The following is a 27444-nucleotide window of genomic DNA, read 5'->3' on the forward strand; positions in this document are numbered from 1 at the left end:
TTCGATGAAGTTATTTACATAGCCTAGTTTCGGATAATTATAATCTGATAACAAACACCCACGGCCTAGTTGTTATTCCTGCATATCGTACAACTAATTTCAGTAACTTTTTCACGATCGTCTCTTGTAACCTTTTCTATGCCCTGCCTGCTAATATACTTCTCATAAGTAATTTGCACAAGTTCTTAAAAAATTTAAAATCGCATCTACTCGAGCTATCACATAACGATATCAAAGTTTTTCTGGACCCTAGTATTTAATTTGACTTTGGATCTGTAATTATTTGCCTAACACATATACATATTTGCATTATAATCGGATACCTAAGTGCCGTTTTCACCCCACAAACTAGTTTTGTATTCTATTTACGTATAGCATTCCACGCAATTATATTTTATTTTACAGAATGCTTCTTTACCTTTTTTCTTACATATTAATCTAAATGATGTTAATTTTAAGTTGAAATGTTACATTGTAAGAAAAGGATGAATAAAATCAAATCAAACCAAATATAAGCTGAATTATTGCAAATTCCCAGCAGAAAGCGCTAGTGCAATTTTTTCCAGTCCGAAAGACAAAGTTATAGTCAATAAACTTTTCAAGAATTAACTAGTAGGAATAAATCTCCGCATGAACTACATATAATGTTTGCTGACTACTTTAGCTTTTGACTGCAAAGCAGTTGCTAATATAAGGACGAAACTCAAACTAGTTGGGATATTTGACAAACTGTTACTCATCTAGTATATGACTCGTTGTTCTTACTGCGGGGACATAACCGTGAGTAAAACAAAGATGCGATAAAACAAGTAAGAACGGGACTGTCTTCGGCTGTGCCGAAGACTTCATACCTTTCATGAATGGGGCTGAACAATAATCTTATCCCGTTCGTAGTATCCGAATAATCGGATGTATAAGATAAGAAATATATAGTGAACAGATCTACATACCTTAACGATTTTTAAGATAAATATAAAATAAAAAACAGGTAGGTACTTTGTGTGAGGATGCAAAGTTTCAGGTTTTTTGTGGTCTGCGTGTAAAAACTATGACTACGAATCACGTATTTCAACAATATATGACGTAAACGTAACTATTTGATGAAATTTGATGAATTTTGCAGCTTCTAGCCGTAAAAAGGGGGCAAAAATTATAGTTTATATGGGGTATATAATATATATACCACCGATCTCTATGATTTTTTCAGACATCAATATATGCTATACACGTAAGCTTTTCGTGAAATTTGAAGTTTCTAGCTGTTAAAACGGGGCAGAAATTGCGCAAAGTTTCTTAACTGAACAATCGGTTGTATGTGATATATACTATATATACCACCGATCTCAATTATTTTTTCAGACAACAATATATGCTATACACGTAAGCATTTGGTGAAATTTGAAGCTTCTAGCTGTTAAAATGGGGCCGAAATCGTAAAAAAAATATATATATATACTATATATATATACCATCATATATATATTATATATATCACCGATCTCTATGAGTTTTTGACACAACAATACATACTATATACGTAAAAAATTGGTGAAATTTGAAGCTTATAACTGTTAAAATGGGGTAGAAATTGCGAAAAGTTTCTTATCTGAACAATCGGTTGTATGAGATATATACTATATATACAACCGATCTCTATGATTTTTGCAGACAACAATATATGCTATATACGTAAGCAATCGGTGAAATTTGAAGCTTATAGCTGGTAAAATGGGGTAGAAATTGCGAAAAGTTTCTTATCTGAACAATCGGTTGTATGAGATATATACTATATATACAACCGATCTCTATGATTTTTTTAGACAACAATATATGCTATATACGCAAATATTCGGTGAAAGTTGAAGCTTCTAGCTGTGAAAATGGGGCTAAAATTTGCGAAAATATATATATATATACTATATATATATACTATATATACCACCATATATATACTATATATACCACCGATCTTTATGTTTTTTTCAGACAACAATATATGCTATATACGTACGCATTCGTCGAAATTTGCAGCCTCTAGCTCTTAAAATAGGGCAGTAATTACGAAAAGTTCCTTATCTGAACAATCGGTTGTGGGGGATATATACTATATATACGACCGATCTCATAAATTTTTTCAGGCAAAAATATGTGCAATATACGAAAGTATATGGTGAAGTTTGAAGCTTCAATCTGTTAAATTGGGTAAGATATTACAAAAATTATCTTTTTCTGAAAAATCGGTTGTATGGAGGATATATGCTATAGTGGTCCGATCCGGTCGGTTCCGACAAATGTCTAATCGGACACCCAAATACACCCGCTCACCAAATTTAATCAAGATATCTCAAAAATTGAGGGACTAGTTTGCATACAAACAGACATACGGACAGACGGACAGACGGACATGGCTAAATCAACTCAGCTCTTCAACCTGATTATTTCGGTATACTTACAATTTTCGGTTTTGTGACGAAATTAATATACCATTTCATTTTCATGAAAGGTATAAAAAATCCTGACAAGCGCTTTCTCTACAACATAATATTATCGAGTTGAAAGAGTAACTTTTATTTCCAGGTTAATGAGGCGACAGTCGTTAGGGAGCCGCACTAGTGCAGGATATTATTTTTCAACAAAAGTTATGTAACATTAAGTTGTAAATATTTTTTCTAGAATAAAAACCAGAAAATGAAGTACGCAAAAATTTATGTAAATAAAACCAAAAGTTGCAAAAAGTTAAACAAGAAATATTTTTCTTTAACAATAGCCTCCTAACCAGTTGGTTTAAAATGCAAAAGCCACACAAAGTAACAAAAAAAAAAAAAAAAACAACAAAAAAATAAAAAATAATTGTTTTACATAAATATGTATGTAGAATGACTACAATAGTAAAAGCAAGAGTTGGAAACGCAGAAAAGTTTTGCTTTTAACATACAAGACTATTCGACGTTATTTTTATGTATGAATTTTTTTTCTTATTATCTACGAGTATGTACATATGTAAATGCTCGTATGTGCATTTTAAATATGTATATATTTACTTGTAGAAATACAATATTTTGCTATTGTATTATTTTGCATAATGTTGCAACTTAAAAAGTACTTGAAATTGTATAATTCAAAATGTAGCGGCAAATAGGTACACACACATGAATGCTTTTATATATGTATAAATGCAAGCCTTTTTAAGGATATAAACATTTTTTTTTTATATAAAAATACTATAACAAATTAAAACAGCAGTCGGGTTCAGAACGTCACTAAAGCCAAATCGTCATCGCCCAAAATCACTAAATGCGTCCAATGAAAGAAAATCTCATAAAATCTTCATTTTTGGTAAATTTTTTTGGCAATTTTTAAGCGACGATCGAATGAATGAGCAAATGAGTTAGATAACGTAATATGCTGTTCTTATACCCAGCTGTACAGGTTTACAGGAATCGAGATAGATACAGACTTCCATATATAAAAATCATCAGTACCACTACGCCATGTCCGTCCGTCTGTTCGTCATTTAACATGATAACTTGAGCAAATATTGAGATGGCTTCACCAAATTTGGTATACGGACTTATCTAGACCCAGAATAGATTCGTATTGTAAATGAACGTAATCGGACTATGACAACGCCCAGGTTTTTGATATCGAAAATTTATAAAAATGGAAAAAATGAGATAATTAAAAAACGAACGTCAAGCTAATGAAATTCGGTAGGTTGGTAGGATTGGTTTTATGACGCAAAACATAAATTCCAAAAAAGTTTGGAACATGGGCGTCGCACAACCCACTTTAACAAGAAGAAAACTTGAGAGTTTTAAATCGACAGCCTTTCTTTGTATGTTTATGCCTCTCCCTCCTCTTCTCCACCTTATATCCTTTTTTCTCCTCCCTTTAACTTTCTCGATTTCTATATTTCACTCGCACTTGATTCTTCTCTCTCAAACTTTTTTTCCATCTGCTTCCTTTCTTTGGGTTCCTCACCTTGCTATCTTCCCTTTGCACTTTCATCAATTTTATCTCCATTTCCAACTCCAACTTTCTTCCCGATTTCTTACCCTCGCTGTATTTCTATTCTTCTTACCCTTCTGTTTCTCCCCATATATTATTCTCACTTCAATCTCTTATTTTTATTGTACTCTTTCAACCCATGGCTTTATGTATAACACTTTCTTTCCCCTTTCACTCTTCTTCACATCCTAATTAATATCCATATTGTGAAAATACGTTATAGAGTCACTCTGTCCAACATTTTAATCTATATGTCAGAACGAAACTAACGCAGCTATAATTTTTAAAATTGGTTCATCCGATCTTGAGTTTTAAATTTACCAACAGATTTTGCAATCGCTTTTATATATAGAATCAACCTATTCAAAAGGCTGCCTCTGTAAAAATTTCCAACATATCGCACTATCCTGGTCCTCTTTCCGTAAAGAAAGGGTCTCAAATATTAAATTTGTCGAAGAGGAGTCCATGTAATAAATTTCAAGCAAATCGAACTTTAAATATAATTTTTTCGAACAGGCCGGGCCCTAATTCTGGTCCCGAAAAGAAAAGTAATTCAAATATGAACCTAGATAAAGAGGAACCCCTGAACCTAACCTCAAGCAAATCGCACCATAAATAAGATTTTTTGAAAAAGGTCGGTTCTTGGTCCTCTTTCCGGAAAGAAAAGTTTGTCAAATATTAACTGTGTCAAAGAGGGCACCCTGTACCGAGTTTCAAGGAAATCTTACCATAAGTTAAATTTTTCGGAGTAGGCCGGTCCTTGATTTACTTACCGAAAAGGAAAGTTTCTCAAGTATTAAGCCAATCAAGGAAAGTACCCTTATGCCAAGTTTCAACTAAATCTCACCATGTACGGAAGAAATACATATTTACTTGCAACTCCGCTTATTTTCAACTTCCTTCTTACGTTCGCATCGCTAAATTGTCGAATAGATAACTCCAATATTGAATAACGGAAAAATGACCTTTATTAAAGTACTTCACAATAACCCTTATACTTTGCAACTAGCTTGCTTAACAACCAAACTGATTGATAGTTCAAATGAAACTGTACTATTGCCCGCCAGATTGCGTGCTTAATCAATAACTGCTTGATAGCTCAACTCAAATTGAATGCCAGCACCTCTACATTTGCTGCCTTTTATACTCTCTGATTTCAACGTTGCATCTTCTAGGCGCTTCCATTTCCAGAATCTTCTAGTCCATCAGCTCTCAAACTTCTCAGCTGTAACTACAATTGCACGATTTTATAACTTCTCTCATTGCATACTTTCAGGAGTACCTCAGATATGTGCATGTGTTTGCGCATTGACCCTCCGATGCTCGTATACGTACATGGTACATATGTGTAGACGCAATTATTGTTTCGTTTACGTAGATACATAATGATTGAATTATTGATGTGAATTCACGTCACTGCTTAGCATCGGCCTAGAGACAGCAGCACCCCTTAGTTTTGCTAATATTCGTAACACTGCCCTCCACCTAAGTCTGATCGTCTCGATCAGACAAATCTCTCGATCTAAACGCTGCTAGCATCGCCAAATGTACCACTCTTCTATTTCGTGATTTCCCAATTGCTTGTATGCGGTAGATGACATCACTGATCGTCTTCATAACTCTGTACGTGCCTTCCCAACTGCACCGATATTTGGATGGAACACCTTTCCGCCGGTGAGGGTTGTATAGCAGTACCAAATCTCCCTCCCGGAAACCTTCCGAATTATTTTCCTTTTCGTACCTGTGTTTCGTCTTACTACTCATTATCCTGGATCGTTCCCTCGTACTCTGTTGCTTGGCCAATGAACTACTTCGTAGAGCTTGCGCTTGACAGATTGGCTTCGCATAATCAATATCGTTCCCACGTTTCACAAGAGTAGTGCGCTCCGGCTTGAAACTACCCTCGCATTCTTTCTCGAAAATTCGTTGCTTCGTTTTCCTGCGTATTTTAGGTTTTGTCAATGCCAATGTTTCTCTCGCAGGTACTTTTGATTTTGCTTTATTTGGCCCATTCGACCTATTAATCTTTGCCTTGACTTCCGTGGTTTTTGTCGAGTCTTCTCCAACAGTACTAGATTACTACTGAATCCTTTCTGCAAACTGAAGTTAAGTGGTATATCCTGGTTCTTGTAACGCATCACCCTTTTCTGCATATCGATCTTGATGTCATGGTCAACCAAGTAGTCCACTCCCAATATGACTTCATCAACGATCTTCGCCACAACGAATTTGTGTAAAACCATGCCCTTCCCAATTAGGACTTCACATATCACTTCTCCCTGGATTTGGTTATACTCACGGTGACCGTACGCAACCTTGCTCCAGGTAATGGTTTTACTCTCCTGCTGACTAAATCAGATCGAATCAAGGAATGAGATGCTCCCGTATCTACAGTCAGTACACGCTCCTTGCCATCCACATTCCCTCTGACGGTAAGACTGCTTGATTTCCTTCCAATTTGCGACACAGATATCACAGGGCATTCAATAGCTGGATCTAGCTCTCGATCTCTACCTCTTACTCGCTCTTGCTCATCTCCTCCAGCTTTGCGTTTACGGCCACCCACATTGTTGGAACTATTAGGACCAAGATCGCAATGACGTGCAATGTGACCGTACTTCCCGCATTTGAAGCATTTGATAACTTTTTCATTCTGCTTTTGCGATCCTTTCAGCGCCTCCAATATTGCGTCTACCCACTCTGGCCTTTCTACTTCCACACGGCGTGCTTTGAAAACTGGCTTACACAGAAGCGACGCTGGTTCCTGAATCAGAGCTTGTGACACCGTTTCTGCGAATGTTGGCTTTGGGTTTGCGTATGTAGCTCGCTTTGCTTCGACGTCCCGTATGCCATTTATAAAGCTCTGAATCTTTACCCTTTCAGTGTATTCCACGGGAGCGTCCGCATTTGCAAGATGAGCCAATCTTTCAATATCTGAAGCAAACTCCTGCAATGTCTCATTTGCGTCTTGGTAGCGGTTTTGCAACTCAATTTGGAATATCTGTTTCCTATGCTCGCTTCCGTAACGTCTCTCTAAGTAAACCGCTCATCAATGTTTCGTAGTTGTTCGGCTCGTACTCTGCGATGGTCTTTAAGATTTTCGCGCCTGTCCTTTTAAAGCTACGAACAATGCAGCAACTTTATCGTCAGCATTCCAGTTGCTCACTGTTGCGGTCTTCTCAAACTGTAGCTTGAAGACCTGGAAAGGAACAGAACCGTCAAAGCATGGTGTCTTTACCTTCGGATTGCTTGCTGAAACAGTTGGGCAACTTATTTGCAACTCCTGTATACGACCTCTCAAAGCTTCTATCTCGGCATCCATTTTGTCCTCGAGCTGTACAATTTTTGTATTCTGTGCTTCTAACTGCGAAGACATTTGTGCCACCTGCAATGATAAGCGCCCCTTTTGTGCTTCCATCTTAGATGTAATCTGTGTCGACATTTCTGAAATACGCGTTTCTTGTGCTTCAATCTTCGATGTTATTTGTGACGACATTTCTGCAATACGTGTCTTCTGTTCTTCCATCTTGGATGTTATAGGTGTCTCTTGCGATTCCAGTTGAGAAGCCACTGTCGATGTTTGAGCAAATATTGCAGCCAAAATCATGTTCAAGTCTGTGCTCGTAACTGTCTGCGTAACTGTCTCTTCCATTTTTTTGTTTCCTCGCCATCAAGAAGAAAGACATAATCTTCGACGTCAATTCCTTCTAATTCCATTGCCTGTCATAGTCTTGCCTGAAGTTCGAGTTTATTGCCGGTTGTATTCAATCCACGGGCTTCCAACTCCTTTTTCAGTTGCTGGATCCTTAATTCACTTAACTTCGCTATGTCCTTGTTGCGCTTTGCAATATATTCAACTATTCCTCTTCTGACACCAATTGTAACGAACTTACTTGCAACTCCGCTTATTTTCAACTTGCTTCTTACGTTCGTATCGCTATATTATCGAATAAATAACTCCAATATTGAATAATGGAAAAATGGCCTTTATTAAAGTATTTCATAATACCACTTACACTTTGCAACTAGCTTGCTTAGAAACCAAACTGATTGATAGTTCAAATGCAGCTCTACTATTGCCCGCCAGATTACGTGCTTAATCAATAACTGCTTGATAGCTCAACTCAAAATGAATGCCAGCACCTCTACATTTGCTGCCTTTTATACTCTCTGATTTCAACGTTGCATCTTCTAGGAGCTTCCATTTCCAGAATCTTCTAGTACATCAGCTCTCAAACTTCTCAGCTGTAACTACAATTGCACGATTTTATAGCTTCTCTCATTGCATACTTTCAGGAGTACCTCAGATATATGCATGTGTTTGTGCATTGACTCTCCGCTGCTCGTATACGTACATGGTACATATGTGTAGACGCAATTATTGTTTCGTTTACGTAGATACATAATGATTGAATTATTGATGTGAATTCACGTCACTGCTTGGCATGGGCCTACGGATAGCAGCACCCCTTAGTTTTGCTAATATTCGTAACAATATATTAAAGAAATTTATAACGTAATATTAATGCATTAAATAGCTCGTCTGAAAAATATATCTATTGTCTTTAGTTGAGGTCTTTAGTTGTGTATGATATGTTCCGCACCAACCGTAGAATGCTCCTATTGCAATTTTGACTACCTATTAGATTTAGGCCGACCTTTTCTTCTTCTGATTTTTCCCTTCAAACTGGCGGTGCTTGTTAAAGGACCCGGAATGCAAAAACCCATTTCAAAGGAACAATTTACGTCAATGGCCCGAATAAGAACCATCAACCTTTCCCGGCAACTACCATTGTTCACAGTTGAGAATCTAGTGCGAACAAGGGCGCTTTTTTCCACATATATACCATACAATGGTAATTTTAACTTATTTATTGACATCATTTATTTATTGTAGATGCAGACACATATATACAAATACTTACATACATGTTTAAATAAATGTGTCTAAATATAAAGTTTCACTTACCCACAATGTTGAGGTTTACCGAAAAACTTCGTACTGGTTGGGTCGATATTTGACACTCATAAACTCCAGCATCACGTTGCTGTGCCCATTTTATTTGTAGTGTCCATTCATCAATATCACGATGGTAGGATGTTTGAAACCGTTGATCTGTTGTGTATGTATATGTGCCAACTGTGAGGATGTGCAAGTCTCGATGGCGTATCCAGGCAACCTGAAAATGGAATGAAAGTAAAACACAGCTATAGACACACAGATTGTTAAGGGTGAGAAATTGAAAAATAGAACGAATTTTATAAAACGCTCAAGAGAGATAACTCAGGTTTTGTTGTCTGAAAAAATTATAGAGGCTGGTCATATATACAGTATATACCCCACGCAAACCGATTGTTCAAATTAGGAGCTTTTGGTCTCTCCATAAGCAACATCTGTCTCTTTTAGATTTCTCCCAAACGGATTGGGACATATATCGTCTACACTTCGAATGATGCGCCCCCCTTTGCCAACTCATCGGTCTTTTTGTAATCTTTTTTCACTTTATGGTCGGGAATCCTGTATAGATGTGCGAAGTCTCTCTAATGTTTCTTTGCATTCCAGGACACTTTTTGATGAAATACTATGTGAGATTATTGCCTTGATCGCCGCCTGACTATCAATATATATATATATATATTGACTGCAGCTTAAGCACGCTTTCTTCAGAATTGCAGTAATCTGGCAGCCTATAGGATCCACTAATTTCTGGATTGAAAAAGTTAATAGCAGGCGCAACCCCTTCCGTTAATTTGGGAAAATCGATATACACGTGCTGGGTGTGCTCAGCCATTTCCGCATCCTTGCACAAACCCTGCCGCTCTATTGTGGTAAATCTACCAATAATAAATAGCTTGGGGTTTTTGAGAAAAGCGTCTTCGGATTTTTATCGGTAACAACAAATATGGACAAGTTATTGCTTTATTATTGATAGAGAATAGCTATCGTCGAGCTTTCGATTTGTTATCTGCTTGTTGTCGCCGTCTTATTAGTATTTTATCGGCCGGTTGTCGAAGATTTTTACACGTATCATCGAATTCATATTGAAGTATTATTGGTATCTATTTCAAACCAAACATAGCTATAAAATATATAATATGTTGAAAAAAAAAATGATAAAAATCGACAACTTTTCAATGGCACACTACATTTTCGATAAAAAAATTTATAACTTTTCCATAACACGCCGCTAGTAAATCTAGAAGCAAGTAAGGAAGGCTAACATACTCAGCTGAGAGCTATGGAGACAAAATAAGGGAAAATCACCTCCTAGTAAAATGAACCTAGGGTAACCCTGGAATATGTATGTGTTTGTATGACATGGAAGGCATTAAAGAGTATTTTAAGAGGGAGTGGGCCATAGCTCTATAGGTGGACGCCATTTAGGGATAGCGCCACAACGGTGGACCAGGGATGACTCTAGGATTTGTTTGTGCGACATGGGTATCAAATGAAAGTGTTAATGAGTATTTTAAAAGGGAGTGTGCTTAATTTCTATGGGTGGATGCCTTTTCGAGATATAGCCATACAAGTGGACCAGTGGTGACTCTAGAATTTGTTTGTACGATATGGGTATCAAATGAAGGGTGTTAATGAGTATTTTAAAAGGGAGTGGGTCTTAGTTCTATAGGTGGAAGCCTTTTCGAGATATCGCCATAAAGGTGGACCAGGGTTGACTCTAGAATTTGTTTGTACGATATGGGTATCAAATGAAAGGTGTTAATGAGTACTTTAAAAGGGCGTGGGCCTTAGTTCTATAGGTGAACGCCTTTTCGAGATATCGCCATAAGCGTGGACCAGGGGTGACTCTAGAATGCGATTGTACAATATGGGTATCAAACGAAAGATGTTAATGAGTATTTTAAAAGGGAGTGGGCCTTAGTTCTATGGGTGGACGCCATTTCGAGATATCACCATAAAGGTGGACCAGGGGTGACTCTGAAATTTGTTTGTACGGTATGGGTATCAAATGAAAGGTGTTAATGAGCATTTTAAAAGGGAGTGGGCCTTAGTTCTATAGGTGGACGCCTTTTCAAGATATCGCCATAAAGGTGGACCAGGGGTGACTCTAGAATGCGTTTGTACAATATGGGTATCAAACGAAAGGTGTTAATGAGTATTTTAAAAGGGAGTGGGCCTTAGTTCTATAGGTGAACGCCTTTTCGAGATATCGCCATAAGCGTGGACCAGGGGTGACTCTAGAATGCGATTGTACAATATGGGTATCAAACGAAAGATGTTAATGAGTATTTTAAAAGGGAGTGGGCCTTAGTTCTATAGGTGGACGCCTTTTCGAGATATCGCCATAAAGGTGGACCAGGGGTGACTCTAGAATTTGTTTGAACGATATGGGTATCAAATGAAAGGTGTTAATGAGCATTTTAAAAGGGAGTGGGCCTTAGTTCTATAGGTGGACGCCTTTTCAAGATATCGCCATAAAGGTGGACCAGGGGTGACTCTAGAATTTGTTTGTACGATATGGGTATCAAATGAAAGGTGTTAATGAGTACTTTAAAAGGGCGTGGGCCTTAGTTCTATAGGTGAACGCCTTTTCGAGATATCGCCATAAGCGTGGACCAGGGGTGACTCTAGAATGCGATTGTACAATATGGGTATCAAACGAAAGATGTTAATGAGTATTTTAAAAGGGAGTGGGCCTTAGTTCTATGGGTGGACGCCATTTCGAGATATCACCATAAAGGTGGACCAGGGTTGACTCTAGAATTTGTTTGAACGATATGGGTATCAAATGAAAGGTGTTAATGAGTATTTTAAAAGGGCGTGGGCCTTAGTTCTATAGGTGGACGCCTTTTCGAGATATCGCCATAAAGGTGGACCAGGGGTGACTCTAGAATTTGTTTGTACGATATGGGTATCAAATTAAAGGTACTAATTAAGGTTTTAAAAGGGAGTGGTGGTAGTTGTATATGTGAAGGCGTTTTCGAGATATCGACCAAAATGTGGACCAGGGTGACCCAGAACATCATCTGTCGGGTACCACTAATTTATTTATATATGTAATACCACGAAAAGTTATCCTTCCAAGATTCCAAGGGCTTTTGATTTCGCCCTGCAAAACTTTTTCTTTTTCTTCTACTTAATATTGTAGGTGTCACACCCATTTTACAAAGTTTTTTTCTAAAGTTATATTTTGCGTCAATAAACCAATCCAATTACCATGTTTCATCCCTTTCTTCGTATTTGGTATAGAATTATGGCATTTTTTTCATTTTTAGTAATTTTCGATATCGAAAAAATGGGCGTGGTCATAGTCCGTTTTCGGCCATTTTTTACACCAATATAAAGTGAGTTCAGATAAGTACGTGAACTGAGTTTAGTAAAGATATATCGCTTTTTGCTCAAGTTATCGTGTTAACGGCCGAGAGGAAGGACAGACTGTCGACTGTGTATAAAAACTGGGCTTGGCTTCACCGCTGTCGCCCTTTTTTAGAGAAAACAGTTATCGTCCTAGAATCTAAGCCTCTGCCAAATTTCACAAGGATTGGTAATGTTTTGTTCGACATATGGCATTAAAAGTATCCTAGAGAAATTAAATGAAAAGGGCGGAGCCACGCCCATTTTGAAATTTTCTTTTATTTTTGTATTTTGTTGCACCATATGATTACTGGAGTTGAATGTTGACATTATTTACTTATACTTACTGTAAAGATATTAACTTTTCTTTTAAAATTTGACTTAAAAAAAATTTTTTTTAAAAAGTCTGCGCGGTCGTTCTGCAAATTTGCTAATTTTATCAAGCATACATATAGTAATAAGAGTAACGTTCTTGCCAAATTTCATCATGATATCTTCACCGACTGTCAAATTACAGCTTGCAAAACTTCTATATTACCTTCTTTTAAAAGTGGGCGGTGCCACGCCCGTTGTGCAAAGTTTTACTAGTTTTCTATTCTGCGTCATAAGTTCAACTCACCTACCAAGTTTCATCGCTTTATCCGTATTTGGTAATGAATTATCGCACTTTTTCGATTTTTCGAAACTTTCGATATCGAAAAAGTGGGCGTGGTTTTAGTCCGATATCGTTCATTTTAAATAGCGGTCAGAAATAAGTGCCCAGGAACCTACGTACCAAATTTCATCAAGATACGGACGGACGGATGGACGGACATGGCTCAATCGAATTTTTTTCGATACTGATGATTTTGATATATGGAAGTCTATATCTATCTCGATTCCTTTATACCTGTACAACCAACCGTTATCCAATCAAAGTTAATATACTCTGTGAGCTCTGCTCAACTGAGTATAAAAATTATGCGCTTGTCTTAACATAGCGATAACTTTTCGTAAAGTTATCGATAACTTTTTGATTGCAAATCTGTTACTTTTCAATAACATTCCGATAAGAAATAAAGATAAATATATTGCCGATTTATCGATAATTTTTCGATGATATTTTACAACAAATTTATAACTCGTTGTTTAAAAATCGATTTATTTTAATTATATTTTACCTTATATTATTTAATTTTATATTATTTTAGTTTACCTTATTTAATTTAGTTTTATTTTGCTTTGTTTTATTTTATTTTTTATATAATTTTATTTTATTTTATTTTAATTTATATTATTTTATTTTATTTTCTTTTCTTTTCTCTTTTTTTTATTTATTTTATTTCATTTTATTTAATTTTATTCTCTTTTATTTTATTTTATTTTTTTTTATTTTTTTATTTTATTTTATTTGTTATTGATATTAAAAAACAAGTTTACAATCGGCGATGGTTACTAAGATATGTTTCTGAATTTCACTTCTTCACCAGCTAGCCTCTTGGGAGCTCAGTATTGAACTCTAAAGCTCCAACGTTCCTATTTTATACTAGTGTAAAGGCAGATGCCTTTATCTACTAAGCCATATGAATGCACCGCTGCTCGCCTTGCAATCGGTCTCTAAGTGTTGCCTTTTTGTTGCTATTCCTTTAAACACCATTAGGTACATTTTAATGGTAATTTCTTTTCTACCCGAAAATGTCGCACTTTCAGGGGCAAACATTTTTAAGATTCTCACTTCGCCCTGTAAAATTGTAGCCACTTAAAATATTCAGTGCCACCCTGCATGACTTGAAGAGAACAAAAATTGTAACAACTTTTACAAAAAAATGCAGTTCGTGTGGTTGTTCGCTGTCAACTGTGATCGCAAATTGCTTTTGAGTGAGGCATGATGCGACACATACGTACATTCGCTTCAGCTTCGTGTGATTCATCAGCTAATTGACAGGGCTGTTTTCTGCACCGTCAATGGCAGCGAGGGCAAGTAATGTTGCATTTTTGGCCATTTTTAGGGGTAGGTTGTTGAGAAAAGATAAAGATGCCCTCTATTGAGGCTAAGCTGATTTTACAACAGAACACATCTTTTTGAAGGGTTGGCGTGAAGGTGACATTTTCGTGTAGAAAAGAAAACACTATAAATCTATATGTTTTTAACTCTAATTGTGTGTAGTACTTATAGGCGCGCTGTTAAGAGCTTAGTAACATTGGATTTATAGTAATCCGTAGTTTGTAAACTTTGTAATATTTCTCTAATATCAAAAACAAAAACAACCGTATTGTTTTATTTTATTTTATATTATTATTTTTTTATTGTAGATAATTTAATTTAATTTAATCAAATTTTGCTTTATTTATCTTTTTACAACTTATTTTATTTATTTTATTTTATTTTTTATATTTTGTTTTGTTTTACTCTGTTTTATTTTATTTTCTACTATTTTGTTTTAATTTATTTTGTTTTGTTTTAGTTAATTTAATTTAATTTTATCTTATTTTATTACACTTTACTATATTTTATTTTTTATATTTTGTTTTGTTTTATTTTATTCTATTTTATTTACATTTTTTTCTATTTAATTCTTGTTTACTTTATTTTATGTTAATTCAATTTAATTAAATGATATATTTATTAAACTTTATTATTATTTTTTAATTATTTTATTTGTTTGCAAATAAGGTGTTACATACAACCAACAAAACCCTAAAAAAAATTAATTAAATCTGCACACCTAATCACGTGCTTTGTTTTTGTAAATACTTTGCACATCGCGGGCTTTTTAGCCCCAACAAAACAGCAGTGTATATATTTCTTCGTACACTTGCATGCATAAACATTTTGTGTACATATGCTCAAAGGTTACATATTTTCCTTGAGTTCCTGTGTGATTTCGCTCATATCAACGTATCTTGCATCCCTATTACGCTACAGTGTTATGATTACAATTAAGTTCACATTCTCTAGTCCTATATACAATATACCAAAAACACACTCTACGCATCTGCACACTTATTCTATAACACTTCATACAGTATGTCAATACTCCAACCAACGCCTACTTTATCCTCCTCATGGCATATCACTACTAAAGATTAAGCTTACATTCCACACTTACCCTAACACCTTGTGCTTACATTCTTGGCTCCTACATACCGTGATCAAAGATTAATGCACATAAAAAATGTTCCAGCCAGACGGAGCACTTTTATATCAAAGTACCAGATGTCTCGCGTATGCTGCGTCGCTTAATTTTTAATTTTTTCACTAACTTCAAGGTTATTTAATTAAAAATCTTTACTAAAATTCTGACAAAGAATGATAAGTGTGCAGAAGTTATGCCTGGTATACATCACATCATTTCACAATATATTCAATGTTGTAGTTCAATAATTTGAGTTACTAAAAGTAATTTTATTCACATCCTTTTGTGTTGTATAGCTACAACCATTGTATTTCCAAATATTTTTCAATTACTTGAATAGTGAATTGTAAACAAAATATTTACTTCATCATCCTACTCCAAAAACGGCAGGGAAAATGTATACTTTCTATTTGACTGAAAATGCAAGTAACTCATAAAGCAGACCAGATGAAACTGCACCCCTGAGCAAATGCATTTTCTCATCACTTATTAGTGAAAGTGAATTTTTCCATACAAATGAATATATTAAAGGGATATATATGGGATGTACTACCACAAAGAGAAGTAAATACATCCCTGTAAAAGTAAAGTAACCTTGTTGAAACAGCAAAAACATATTCTTTTAAGTGCTCGATTGTGTAATGCTTTTCTCATGAGATCAATATAAGTATTATATGTTATTATTGGATACACATAGAGACAAGAATTTCTGCTTAGTAAGTAACTTATTTTTTATGCATTCACCCTTAAAAACCATATTTCTTAACAAATAACTACTGGTACATATATAAGGTAACCACATGCGATACGAATTAAATCTTAGGGCAGAAGAATATTATGGTTTTCATTTCCTGTTTTATTATGAAGGTTTTTTTTATTGTTACATGGCAGGAAACGCTTACTGGGTTGTTAATCCTTGGAGCTAGAATCTGTAGCAGCGAGACTCTTCAAGTATAGGGGTCCTTCGTTTCAGGATGTGCTACCCACTAAAACCTAATATTTCACAGCCCACAAATTGTTCACACCAGGCACCACTTTTACACCACTTCGAGTAACGAGGCACGCCACGTGAGCTCTTTGGTTAACTTAAAGTTATTGGGCTAAGCAGCCATCTTCCCGTTTCGCAAAGACAATACTCCTTACATATCTGCTGATCATATCCGATTTGTCACTTCGGCAGCTCATCTTATGAATAACATTGCCTAGGTATAGATCGCCTGGTGTTACTTCCAACCTTATCCTTTGCTGTGAGAAGTGATCGCATTCGAAAAATTGTGGCATGCATCGTCTATGAACCCACAGTATAGGCAGTTCCTATGTTCTATCTTGCCCATTCGTGCAGTCACTCTCATAACTAGCCAATTGGCCAATTAAGAATTGTGTCAGATAGAAGTCGGCCTTTACATGTGGCCGCTCCAACCATGGCTCCATCTCCCTCGTCCACTTGCGTACAGAAATGCAGCTCCATTGCTATTGCCAGCGTCAGATAGATTATTTTCGCTCGGCTAAAATATCTCTGCCTAATTTTGCTTGGATGTGACAAATAAATTTCCCCTACTCAACGAAAATGTGTGTGGTAAGGTTTCCTCAAGGAAAAGTACCGAATCTGCGGAAACTGTGCTGTTAACTCAGGTGATTCGTAGCGCCCCTCCTTGTTGGACCAAGGTATTAGCTGCTCGGTTTGGTGGTTAACCAAATATTAAAAATACCAATTTTAGGTTTGAAGTATAAAAATAATTATTAGTTAATATGAAATGTAACCTTTTTTTGTTTTTTTGTTAATGTATTTGTATTTGTATCTAAATTAGTGTTAGTAAGTATATTTGCTGGTTTGAATAAAGCAATCGAAAAAGTTTTAAAAGTGTATTTGTATTGAATTGTAAATGTTTTATGTTTCTTAGAAATAACTTTAAAAGGTCCTCCATGATTTTCAAATTTTTCATTTACCAAAAACTAATTCGATAACAAAATATTTAAAATTCAAAGTATAAAATACGAAGTTAATAATTTAACAACAAATAATAAACACTCGGTACTTCCGGAAGATGATACCATCCGTCGAATTTCTGAAACATACAAAATTAAAGCGGATGCAAGCATCTTTTTAAATTTTTTTAGTAGGTCATTGAAAAAACCTTAAAATCTAAGTCGAAAAAAGTCAAAAAAATGAAATTTCGCAGGCTCGAAAATAATTTTTTTTGGTATTCGTAGTGGAACTTTATTTCCTGAGCCCAAATCCTATCGATAAATAGATGGGGCGATATCGGTTGATAAACCGACCTACCCTAATAAACATGCTTATTCTTATAACTTAAAATTTTTGGCGCAAGTTTTAACTTAGGGTCTAAATAATGTATGACGCATTGACACTTTGCGTCGCAGTCACTCATATTCACGGTCACCACTATATAATATCAAAAATTTCATAGAGGCATTCAGGTTTACTGTCACTAGCTCAAGCCAGTTAATGCTCTAATATAATAAGAGTTTTGTTTCACACGAGAAAAAATTACTCGCTGTGTTATGCATATCTCGTTTCAACCTCTTTTGCTTAACCCTTATCCTGTACTCCAAAAAATTATCGTACATGACGTTCATGGGTAAATTTTGCCCAATATAAAACAAGTAAGGAAGTCTAAGTTAGGGTGAAATCGAACATTACATACCCAGCTGTACACTTGAAAAGCTGTTGTTGTTTGTTTTATGTGTTTAATAGTGTAACAAGGCTGCGCAGTAATACATATACATGTGGTTCTATTCTGAACTAATTTTTCTTCGAGTTATGGCTCCCGAAACATAGAAAACATTTTTTTTTCGATACTGATGATTTTGATATATGGAATTCTATATCTATCTCGATTCCTTTATACCTGTACAACCAACCGTTGTCCAATAATACCCTGTGTACAAGTACAGCTGGGTAAAAAAAGGGCAGGGTTATTAACGAAATTTTCCAACATTTACTAGAAATAGCTTATTACCTGCATCTACGCGCTTTTACAAAATCTTTTATATAAAAGAAGGTGATTTAACCGATTTAGTCCATTTTTACTGAAAATATTTTCTGTTAAAAGGCATATATGTGCACCAAATTTTTCGTCGATTTATGATTCCAAAAACGTTGGGAAATGCAATTTAAGAAAGGGGCAGTGCCACGCCCATTTTTCAAGATTTGAATTTTTTCCCATTTCTTGTTATAATGGCACAAAATACGATTGGTACAAAACTAGACATATTTTCTGCTATAAGAAAATATTTTTACCCAATTTTGTTACGACATGTAAATTTTTCTTCGAGTTATGGCTCCCGAAACATTGAAAATTGCTAAGACAAAAAAGGGGCGGCACCACACCCATTTTCAAAAATTTTGTTGTTTTCCAATTTAATGTTATAATTCAATTTAGAAAGTAAAATTCTATTGATACAAAGCTCTTTTTCGCTAAGATGTAACTTATTATTTTCATTTAAAAATCTTTTATCGTGACCACTCTTTCAGTATTTAGGAAAGTATTCTTTTCTCCTTAAAGGCATTTACTCTTTTTTTTTTTGAAATATGCCTGACTGTCCCGGGAAAGGTTTTTCTACGTCGATAGGTATATCCATAAAGGATCACCCTGATGCAAAATAATAGCTCAGCAAATTTTTAGCACTGGGCCCGAATCGCCACATACGATCACGGATCGAAAACTATACGAAAGACAATTACGTGATACGTCAGACGTATGGGTCGATTGGCATTACCACATACGAAAGCTATCGTATCGTAATTCATTCTTAGTTCACAATAGATTTTAAGGTCCACATCACTGTGGATTTTATTTTTATGTCACAATAGATGTGGAAATGTCAAAATATTTAAAAATTTTAATAAACAAACGAAATTTCAAAATGGATGTGCACTTACTTTTCTATATAAGTTCAAGCGATAGTGAGGAAGATGAAACAGTAGCACGGAGGCTACTTAGAGATAAAAGTGATCCTTTAGCTTTACCACAAACTGCGTAAGTATGTGGCAAATAAAGTTTTACAAGTATACAAAAATGTGTGTTCTGCAGATTCTTGAAACGATTTAGATTATCTAAAGAGGCTTTCCAGTTTGTACTTCATGCCTTAAATTTAAAGCAGTCGGATGCAAAAGCGGTGCCTCCAGTTCTACAACTAGCTGCCACACTTTCTCTTCTAGGAAGTGGCGGGTATCAGCATTGTGTCGGCAGTGATTATTTGGTTGGAATGTGCCAGAGCACTGTCTCAAAGATAACATCCCACGTTATTCTCGAAATGGAGAACAAGTTGTTTCCACAAAATATACAATTTCATTTAAACGAAACTTCGGAATGCAAGCAATGGTTAATGGATAAATACAAAATACCTGGAGGTAGGCAAACGTTCAATTACATTTATTAAATAAGTTTTTTAATTGAATATCTACTTTTACAGTCATCGGTTGCATTGATGGCACACACATCGGCTTGCAAAGACCATCTGTGGATGAGCATATGTACTTTAATAGGAAAGGATACCATAGTATCAACGCAATGATAGTGAGTTGTTGCTCATTTTCTTTATTCTTTGCACTAACTATATAAATATTTTGGCAGATGTGCGATCACACCTATAAAATTTTGGCAATCAACTGTCAGTACGGTGGTGCGGCTCATGATTCCTTCGTTTGGAGGCATTCAGATCAACGACGAGTATTGCAAGAGAGGTTTGAAATTAATAGGCGGAGCAATGCGTGGCTTTTAGGTACGACAGTGTTTGCTTTTTGGTTAATATTACTATTGTAATGACAATTTTCATTTCAACAGGTGATTCTGGCTATCCACTAGAGCCGTGGTGCATAACGCCTTACCGAAACCCCGCCGATGGCTCCAGTGAATCCGCATTTAATGATGTACACTCAAAAGCAAGATGTATCATCGAACGTACCATTGGTATTTTTAAAGGACGTTGGAGAATATTAGGGTATGGCAATAGGGGTAGATACCATCCTACAAAAGTGGCACGATTTGCCAATGTGTGTGCAGCTTTACATAATATCTGCATACAGTTCAAAATTGATTACAAAGTACGAAGATATGAATCAGACCAAATCAGCGATGTTGACCCAGGCGAAGCCAACCATCTTACCACAATTGGTCAAACAATAAGAGACCAAATAAAACACTCTCTAATTAATTCCACGTAAAAATTAAGAAAAAACGATTTGTAAAAGCAAATGAATTCATTTAATTGTTTCTACTAAGTGCTAAGTATGTATGTTAAAATTAGAGATAAATGAAATCACTATTCGCTTAATTGCTAAAATCACAAAAATTAAAAAAATTCAGGTACAAGCTTTGTTTTTACTAAGTGCTAAGTATGTATGTTAAAATTAGAAATAAAATAAATGAAATGACTATTCGTTTAATTGCTTAAAATCAAAAAATTAAAAAAATTCAGATACAAACTTGTTAAAGCTAACATAAAATTTTAATTTCTTCTTTTTCTATTTACACTTATTGCTAGAGACTCTAATTCTAAATTTTTGATTTGTAAATCAAGTGCATGTGATTCTTGATGCAGTCTATGCTTCTCCTCCTTAATGTTCAGCATCCTTTCATGCACTTGCAACAACCTCTCCTGCACCTGCACCAATCGGTCAATCTTTTCCCCCAAATCGCGCTGAAAATCAGACACTCTACTCAAATTTTGTTGGAGCAGGGACAATTTTTCGGCACTCTTACTTACTCGCCGTGGAGTATTGCACCGAGAGGTTACGCGCGGTGTAAGGGTAGTAACCGACCTAGATGGACCAGGTAAAGCGCTGGCTTATGCGCTGCTTGTTCCACTATCACTGTTGCTCCCACTATCACTATTTTCGGTGCTGCTTCTATGAGCGGGTGAATTGCCAAAAGTGCGAACGGTACTATTCCCGTCCACTGCGACCTCAAGTCCGGCTGCCTCTATAATCAATTCCTCAGTTGCACTGATGGGAATTTCATTATAAGGACCTCCTCCAGTTTGTCTTTTGGACAATTTGTTGTGGGAAAGCTTCTTCTTCGCCTGATATTTTTGATCTGCGAAAACCTACGAGCAAACGTTTGTAAGTATCTTGGTTGCACTTTATATATATATATATATACCTTCCTCCACATTTTGGCGTCTTTTACTGGTGGCCCGTCAGCATTTAAACGCTTGGAAAGCTCCTCCCACAGTCTGTTGGACGTTGCTCTACCTTGTGCGGAATTGGGAAATTTGTTTTTCGCCAAGTTCGGGTGTTCCGCCATAAATTGCGCCATGCACTCCTTTTGGTTTGGGTTTAGCTTGTTAAAATTCGTCCTTAAATAATAAAATATAGTCCAACAATAATATAAACACATATTTTGAGAAATAACTTACATTTTCTCTTATATTTGTATTAAATTTTTGTATATTTATATATTTGTACTCGCTTTCGGTTGCCGGTTTGTAATCGAATAACAATACGAACGATCGAGTGCAATTGTCTCTCGTTCACGGTTGTCGCGATACCGATTTACGATCCACAAAGTACGTTCACGTATGTAGTAATCCCAAAAAGTGACATTTTACGTGACGGATCGTACGATCACGTATGTCATAATCCAAAAAACAAGTTTTTACGTGACGAGTTATACGATCACGTATGTGGCGATTCGGGCCCTGACTTTGTGTAAAACGTATCGATAAATTAAGATATTTGGAAGATTATTTTTAAAACAAAACACCCTGCGCCATTTTGCTGCATTTCATACATATATACACAAAAACACACAACTGTGGCAGTGAAAATGGAAAATAATATCTTTTGTACTTCAAGTATGTGAGCATCATGTGGATGTGCACGAACTCAAGCATGCTGCATTGTATTATCACCTGACTGGCCTTACATGATGTCGAATGTTCGTTAGAGAAAACATCCCACGATTATTTCATGTTAATGTTCTCTCAAACCACAGATATTGTAACAAAGCAGGTGAGTGCATACATAAATTTTGGTGTATTTTTTGTTAACATGAATTTATAGCATGTTTGTAAAAATTTAACCCTAATGTAATCAAATGAATTTATTATGTGATTGAAATTGCTCGTGCTTTCTAGTTACGCTTTGTATAGCAAATGCATAAACTTCCTGCAGACATTCCTATTATATTGCGGAATAGTTTCTAGTTGAGGGGTAAATGGCAGCAGCAAAGAAAAACCAGTATATTTTTCATAGAATCAGTTTTATTTGTTGAACGACCTAAACAGAGAATGACTTACACCCGCGAGTCATTCGTGTACGCGTTGACTCCCCTGCAAAATCTAACCCATTTTGATATTCCCAAGTCAGCCAGGATCATGCAAGTGTGGTTGAACTGGTCGGTTAAAAAAGACTTCAAATGAACTAAATCAGGCCATAGTGTTACCAGAAGTTTTTTTGACCACAAAACGGGGAAAAACCCCCAATTAGATATCAAAATTAATGTAGGACCTAGCTTTCTTATTACTTCGATATCTGGCAAGTCTGCTGGCCTTAGAAGCTGAAGACTAGACATCGCGAGCGCAGGACAAGAACACAGAACGTGCTCAATCGTTCCTTCTTTCAGCTTGCACTTACTTCATCTACTGTTACTGACGAGGCCTAACTTATAAGAATATGCCGCCAGAAGGCAGTGTTCCTCTAGTATGCCCATTGTAAGCCTTAAGTCTTATCTCTTTACATATATAAGTATTGCTGTAATTCTAAGAGATCATGCTCCGTGCTTCTTTCCGCGCCTTTCTTGCTTGGTGCATCATATGCAGATCGTGCCCCTTTTTGATTTCTCACTAATAGATTGTGACGTCTATCGTCGATTCATCGAATGCTGCACATTCCTTTGCCAAATCAATGGTTTCTTCGTTACCTTGTATACTTTTTTGCCTGGCTACCTACTATATATATGTATGGTTCGGTCTGAGCGAAGTTTCTAATACGTCTTTGCATTCGACGACACTTCTTGATGAAGAACTGTGTGAAATTATTGCTCTGATTGACGCGTGACTTTCAATATACACATTTTTAACGCGTATGTAGCTTAAGTAGGCTTTTTCAGAAAGTGTGCCGCTTTTTTCACGGCTACACCTTCCGCCTGAAAGACATTGCAATGATCTGGTAGCCTGAATCAAACCCGGTCCCTTCCGTTAACTCGGAACCATCGCGATACACGTGCGTAACGTGTTCTTCCATTTCGGCACCCTTTCGTCAACTCTCCGCCTATATTGTGGTCCCAAGATGCCCTTTGAAGCTCAGGTACGGCACCATACAATTCTTTTGCCCTAATAATGGTATCCGATTGCCTGGCAACTTCATCAAAATTTCCGTCACCCAGTTCGCGCAATTGTTACTAACCAAATCTCAATTAGGGGATGTAATTTCAACTTCTTCGGACCATCGAATCAATATCTATTGGTCTCAGCTATTGTTAACTTTATCAATATATATAGATTAAAATTTGGTTTCACGCTTCCCGCGGTACTAGTTTTCATAGACCATGATGGGCTTCACAAGTTGCAGCTTGATACCATTGGATTTGATACCGGTGCAATTTGATACGCCTTTTACGCCCGGAAGGCCTTTCGTAGATATATTTTTAACCAAAATTCGCAAGTTGTTATACTTCTGAACTTCAGATAGGATAAGGGCACATATGATGGATGCCTCGCTCATTAGAGTGAGAGTGGGCATGGAGATCCCAAATAGTGAAATTGCGCGGGTCGTGTTAATGTCATTGTGGGAAGCTCTTCATGGAGAAAGGTAGTGCTTTATTCAGAGAGTCTTGCAGTGAGCCTAAAATAGCCCAGTCAATGCAAAATGCATTTCTTCTTCAAGCGAAGCTAAACAAAAACAAGTACGAACGGGACTGTCTTCGGCTGTGCCGAAGATTTCATACCTTTCATGAATGGGGCTGAACAATAATCTTATCCCGTTTGTAATCTCCAAATAATCGGATGTATAAGATAAGAAATATATAGTGAACAGATATACATACCTAAACGATTTTTAAGATAAATATAAAATAAAAAATGGTAAAACCCCCTCATCTGAACGATCGGTTGTATGGGATATATATTGAATATAGCTCCGATAGAAATGATTTTTACAGGAAATCTTCTAGTGATATATTAGAATAAATATCACCAAATTTAACGTTTTTATATTGGAAATTAAGAGAGAAATTGCTAAAAATCTTTCTATCTGAACGGTCGGTTGTATGGGATATATACTATATATAGCTCCGATCAAAGTGATTTATTCAAAAAATCTTCTATGATATATTAAAATATATATCACCGAGTTTCACATTTTTATATTGGAAACTAAGGGAGAAATGGCCAAAATCTTTCTATCTGAACGACCGGTTGTATGGGATATATATTGAATATAGCTCCGATAGAAATGATTTTTACAGGAAATCTTCTAATATATTAGAATATATATCACCAAGTTTCACGTTTTTATATTGGAATTTAAGGGAGAAATTGCCAAAAATCTTTCTATCTGAACGATCGGTTGTATGGGATATATACTATATATAGCTCCGATCAAAGTGATTTTTTCAAAAAATCTTCTATGATATATTAAAATATATATCACCGAGTTTCACATTTTTATATTGGAAACTAAGGGAGAAATGGCCAAAATCTTTCTATCTGAACGATCGGTTGTATGGGATATATATTGAATATAGCTCCGATAGAAATGATTTTTACAGGAAATCTTCTATGATATATTAGAATAAATATCACCAAATTTAATGTTTTTATATTGGAAATTAAGAGAGAAATTGCTAAAAATCTTTCTATCTGAACGATCGGTTGTATGGGATATATACTATATATAGCTCCGATCAAAGTGATTTTTTCAAAAAATCTTCTATGATATATTAAAATATATATCACCGAGTTTCACATTTTTATATTGGAAACTAAGGGAGAAATGGCCAAAATCTTTCTATCTGAACGATCGGTTGTATGGGATATATATTGAATATAGCTCCGATAGAAATGATTTTTACAGGAAATCTTCTATGATATATTAGAATAAATATCACCAAATTTAATGTTTTTATATTGGAAATTAAGAGAGAAATCGCTAAAAATCTTTCTATCTGAACGGTCGGTTGTATGGGATATATACTATATATAGCTCCGATCAAAGTGATTTTTTCAAAAAATCTTCTATGATATATTAAAATATATATCACCGAGTTTCACATTTTTATATTGGAAACTAAGGGAGAAATGGCCAAAATCTTTCTATCTGAACGATCGGTTGTATGGGATATATATTGAATATAGCTCCGATAGAAATGATTTTTACAGGAAATCTTCTATGATATATTAGAATAAATATCACCAAATTTAATGTTTTTATATTGGAAATTAAGAGAGAAATTGCTAAACATCTTTCTATCTGAACGATCGGTTGTATGGGATATATACTATATATAGCTCCGATCAAAGTGATTTTTTCAAAAAATCTTCTATGATATATTAAAATATATATCACCGAGTTTCACATTTTTATATTGGAAACTAAGGGAGAAATGGCCAAAATCTTTCTATCTGAACGATCGGTTGTATGGGATATATATTGAATATAGCTCCGATAGAAATGATTTTTACAGGTGTTTAAGCGACTTAAACTATGAACATTTTTCGTTCGTTTGTTTCAGTAGCCATTGAGTGTGCTTGTAATTCTCAACTGGTTAGTGAAATATTCTAAAGACATAGTTTGAGGTTTTTAATTAAAAGCGAGGTTCTTCGGATGGTGTGCTAATACATCAGAGCCCAGTGCTCGCCTCCATATCACACTTTGAAGGGGTTCTTCAAATAGAAGATGAGGTGGCTCATTAGAGCGAAACCTCAGAGTGCCCAACGCTCGCCCCAAATTAAATAAATAGAGGTTTTTCTTGTAGAAAAAGGGGTGCCAATACCTCAGAGCCGTCCCGTGCTCGCCTCCATATCACATTTTAAAGGGTTCTTCAAATAGAGGATGAGGTGGCTCAGTAGAGCGAAGCCTCAGAGCCCCCAGTGCTAGCCCCCAAATTAAATAAATAAAAGGTGTACTGATGCTATGCATCCTCCCATGACTTAAACACACCAATAACACTAAAACTACCCAACTTAATAAACTGAATCCCTTAAAATAAACACAACTAAATAAGTAAAGGTGTACTGATGCTATGCATCCTCCCATGACTTAAATACACCAATAACACTAAAACTACCCAACTCAATAAATGGAATACATTAAATCAAAAACCCCATAAACTCAACACAGTCCATTAATAATAATAATTTATAAATTTAAAAAAAAGGAATGCTTGGTGGGAGTTGAACCCGCAACCCCGGGCGTTTGGTCGAGTACGTCAGCCACTGTGCCACGACTCATACGCTTACAAGCACATAAAATTACTCATTTATAACTCTTGTTAAACTGCTCGCCCTCAATTGCCCAAAGCTTAGACATGGTCCTTCGAGCCGGATCACTGGCTCGTATGGAAGTTTCATTAGACGACTAAGCCGTCTAAGGGGGGAGTATGTTTAAGCGACTTAAACTATGAACATTTTTCGTTCGTTTGTTTCAGTAGCCATTGAGTGTGCTTGTAATTCTCAACTGGTTAGTGAAATATTCTAAAGACATAGTTTGAGGTTTTTAATTAAAAGCGAGGTTCTTCGGATGGTGTGCTAATACATCAGAGCCCAGTGCTCGCCTCCATATCACACTTTGAAGGGGTTCTTCAAATAGAAGATGAGGTGGCTCATTAGAGCGAAACCTCAGAGTGCCCAACGCTCGCCCCAAATTAAATAAATAGAGGTTTTTCTTGTAGAAAATGGGGTGCCAATACCTCAGAGCCGTCCCGTGCTCGCCTCCATATCACATTTTAAAGGGTTCTTCAAATAGAGGATGAGGTGGCTCAGTAGAGCGAAGCCTCAGAGCCCCCAGTGCTCGCCCCCAAATTAAATAAATAAAAGGTGTAC

The 27444-nt window shown here is 35.9% G+C and overlaps 2 protein-coding genes and 1 long non-coding RNA gene across 3 annotated transcripts in view; 1 reads left to right on the forward strand and 2 right to left on the reverse strand.

Moving 5' to 3' along the window:
• The window catches only part of dpr10 (defective proboscis extension response 10), a 149060-nt gene that overhangs the window by 95786 nt on the left and 25830 nt on the right, over positions 1-27444 (reverse strand). Inside the window, exon 2 of the mRNA XM_067792015.1 lies at positions 8978-9188. Coding sequence (XP_067648116.1) covers positions 8978-9188 — 211 coding nt within the window. The remainder of the gene's footprint in view (positions 1-8977; positions 9189-27444) is intronic.
• Positions 19717-20762, forward strand: LOC137252987 (putative nuclease HARBI1). The gene is made up of 4 exons (XM_067789181.1): positions 19717-19813; positions 19876-19979; positions 20037-20184; positions 20247-20762. The coding sequence occupies exons 1-4, from the start codon at positions 19717-19719 to the stop codon at positions 20624-20626; spliced, it is 729 nt and encodes a 242-aa protein (XP_067645282.1). The 3' UTR covers positions 20627-20762.
• LOC137233671 (uncharacterized) lies at positions 21291-22095 on the reverse strand. The gene is made up of 3 exons (XR_010947530.1): positions 21820-22095; positions 21564-21759; positions 21291-21507 (listed from the first exon to the last, which is right to left on the reverse strand). It is a non-coding gene; the product is annotated as an uncharacterized lncRNA (long non-coding RNA).

This window comes from Eurosta solidaginis, chromosome 5 (genome assembly GCF_040869045.1).
Source record: "Eurosta solidaginis isolate ZX-2024a chromosome 5, ASM4086904v1, whole genome shotgun sequence".
NCBI lineage: Eukaryota > Metazoa > Arthropoda > Insecta > Diptera > Tephritidae > Eurosta > Eurosta solidaginis.

What these genes read in the sequence shown, in the direction of transcription:
- LOC137252987 (XM_067789181.1), top strand. Translation starts at nt 19,717, where the DNA reads ATGGAGAACAAGTTGTTTCCACAAAATATACAATTTCATTTAAACGAA. An exon ending in ATAGTATCAACGCAATGATA is followed by an intron (nt 19,980 to 20,036) that starts GTGAGTTGTTGC and finishes ATATTTTGGCAG; the next exon opens with ATGTGCGATCACACCTATAA. An exon ending in GAGCAATGCGTGGCTTTTAG is followed by an intron (nt 20,185 to 20,246) that starts GTACGACAGTGT and finishes TCATTTCAACAG; the next exon opens with GTGATTCTGGCTATCCACTA.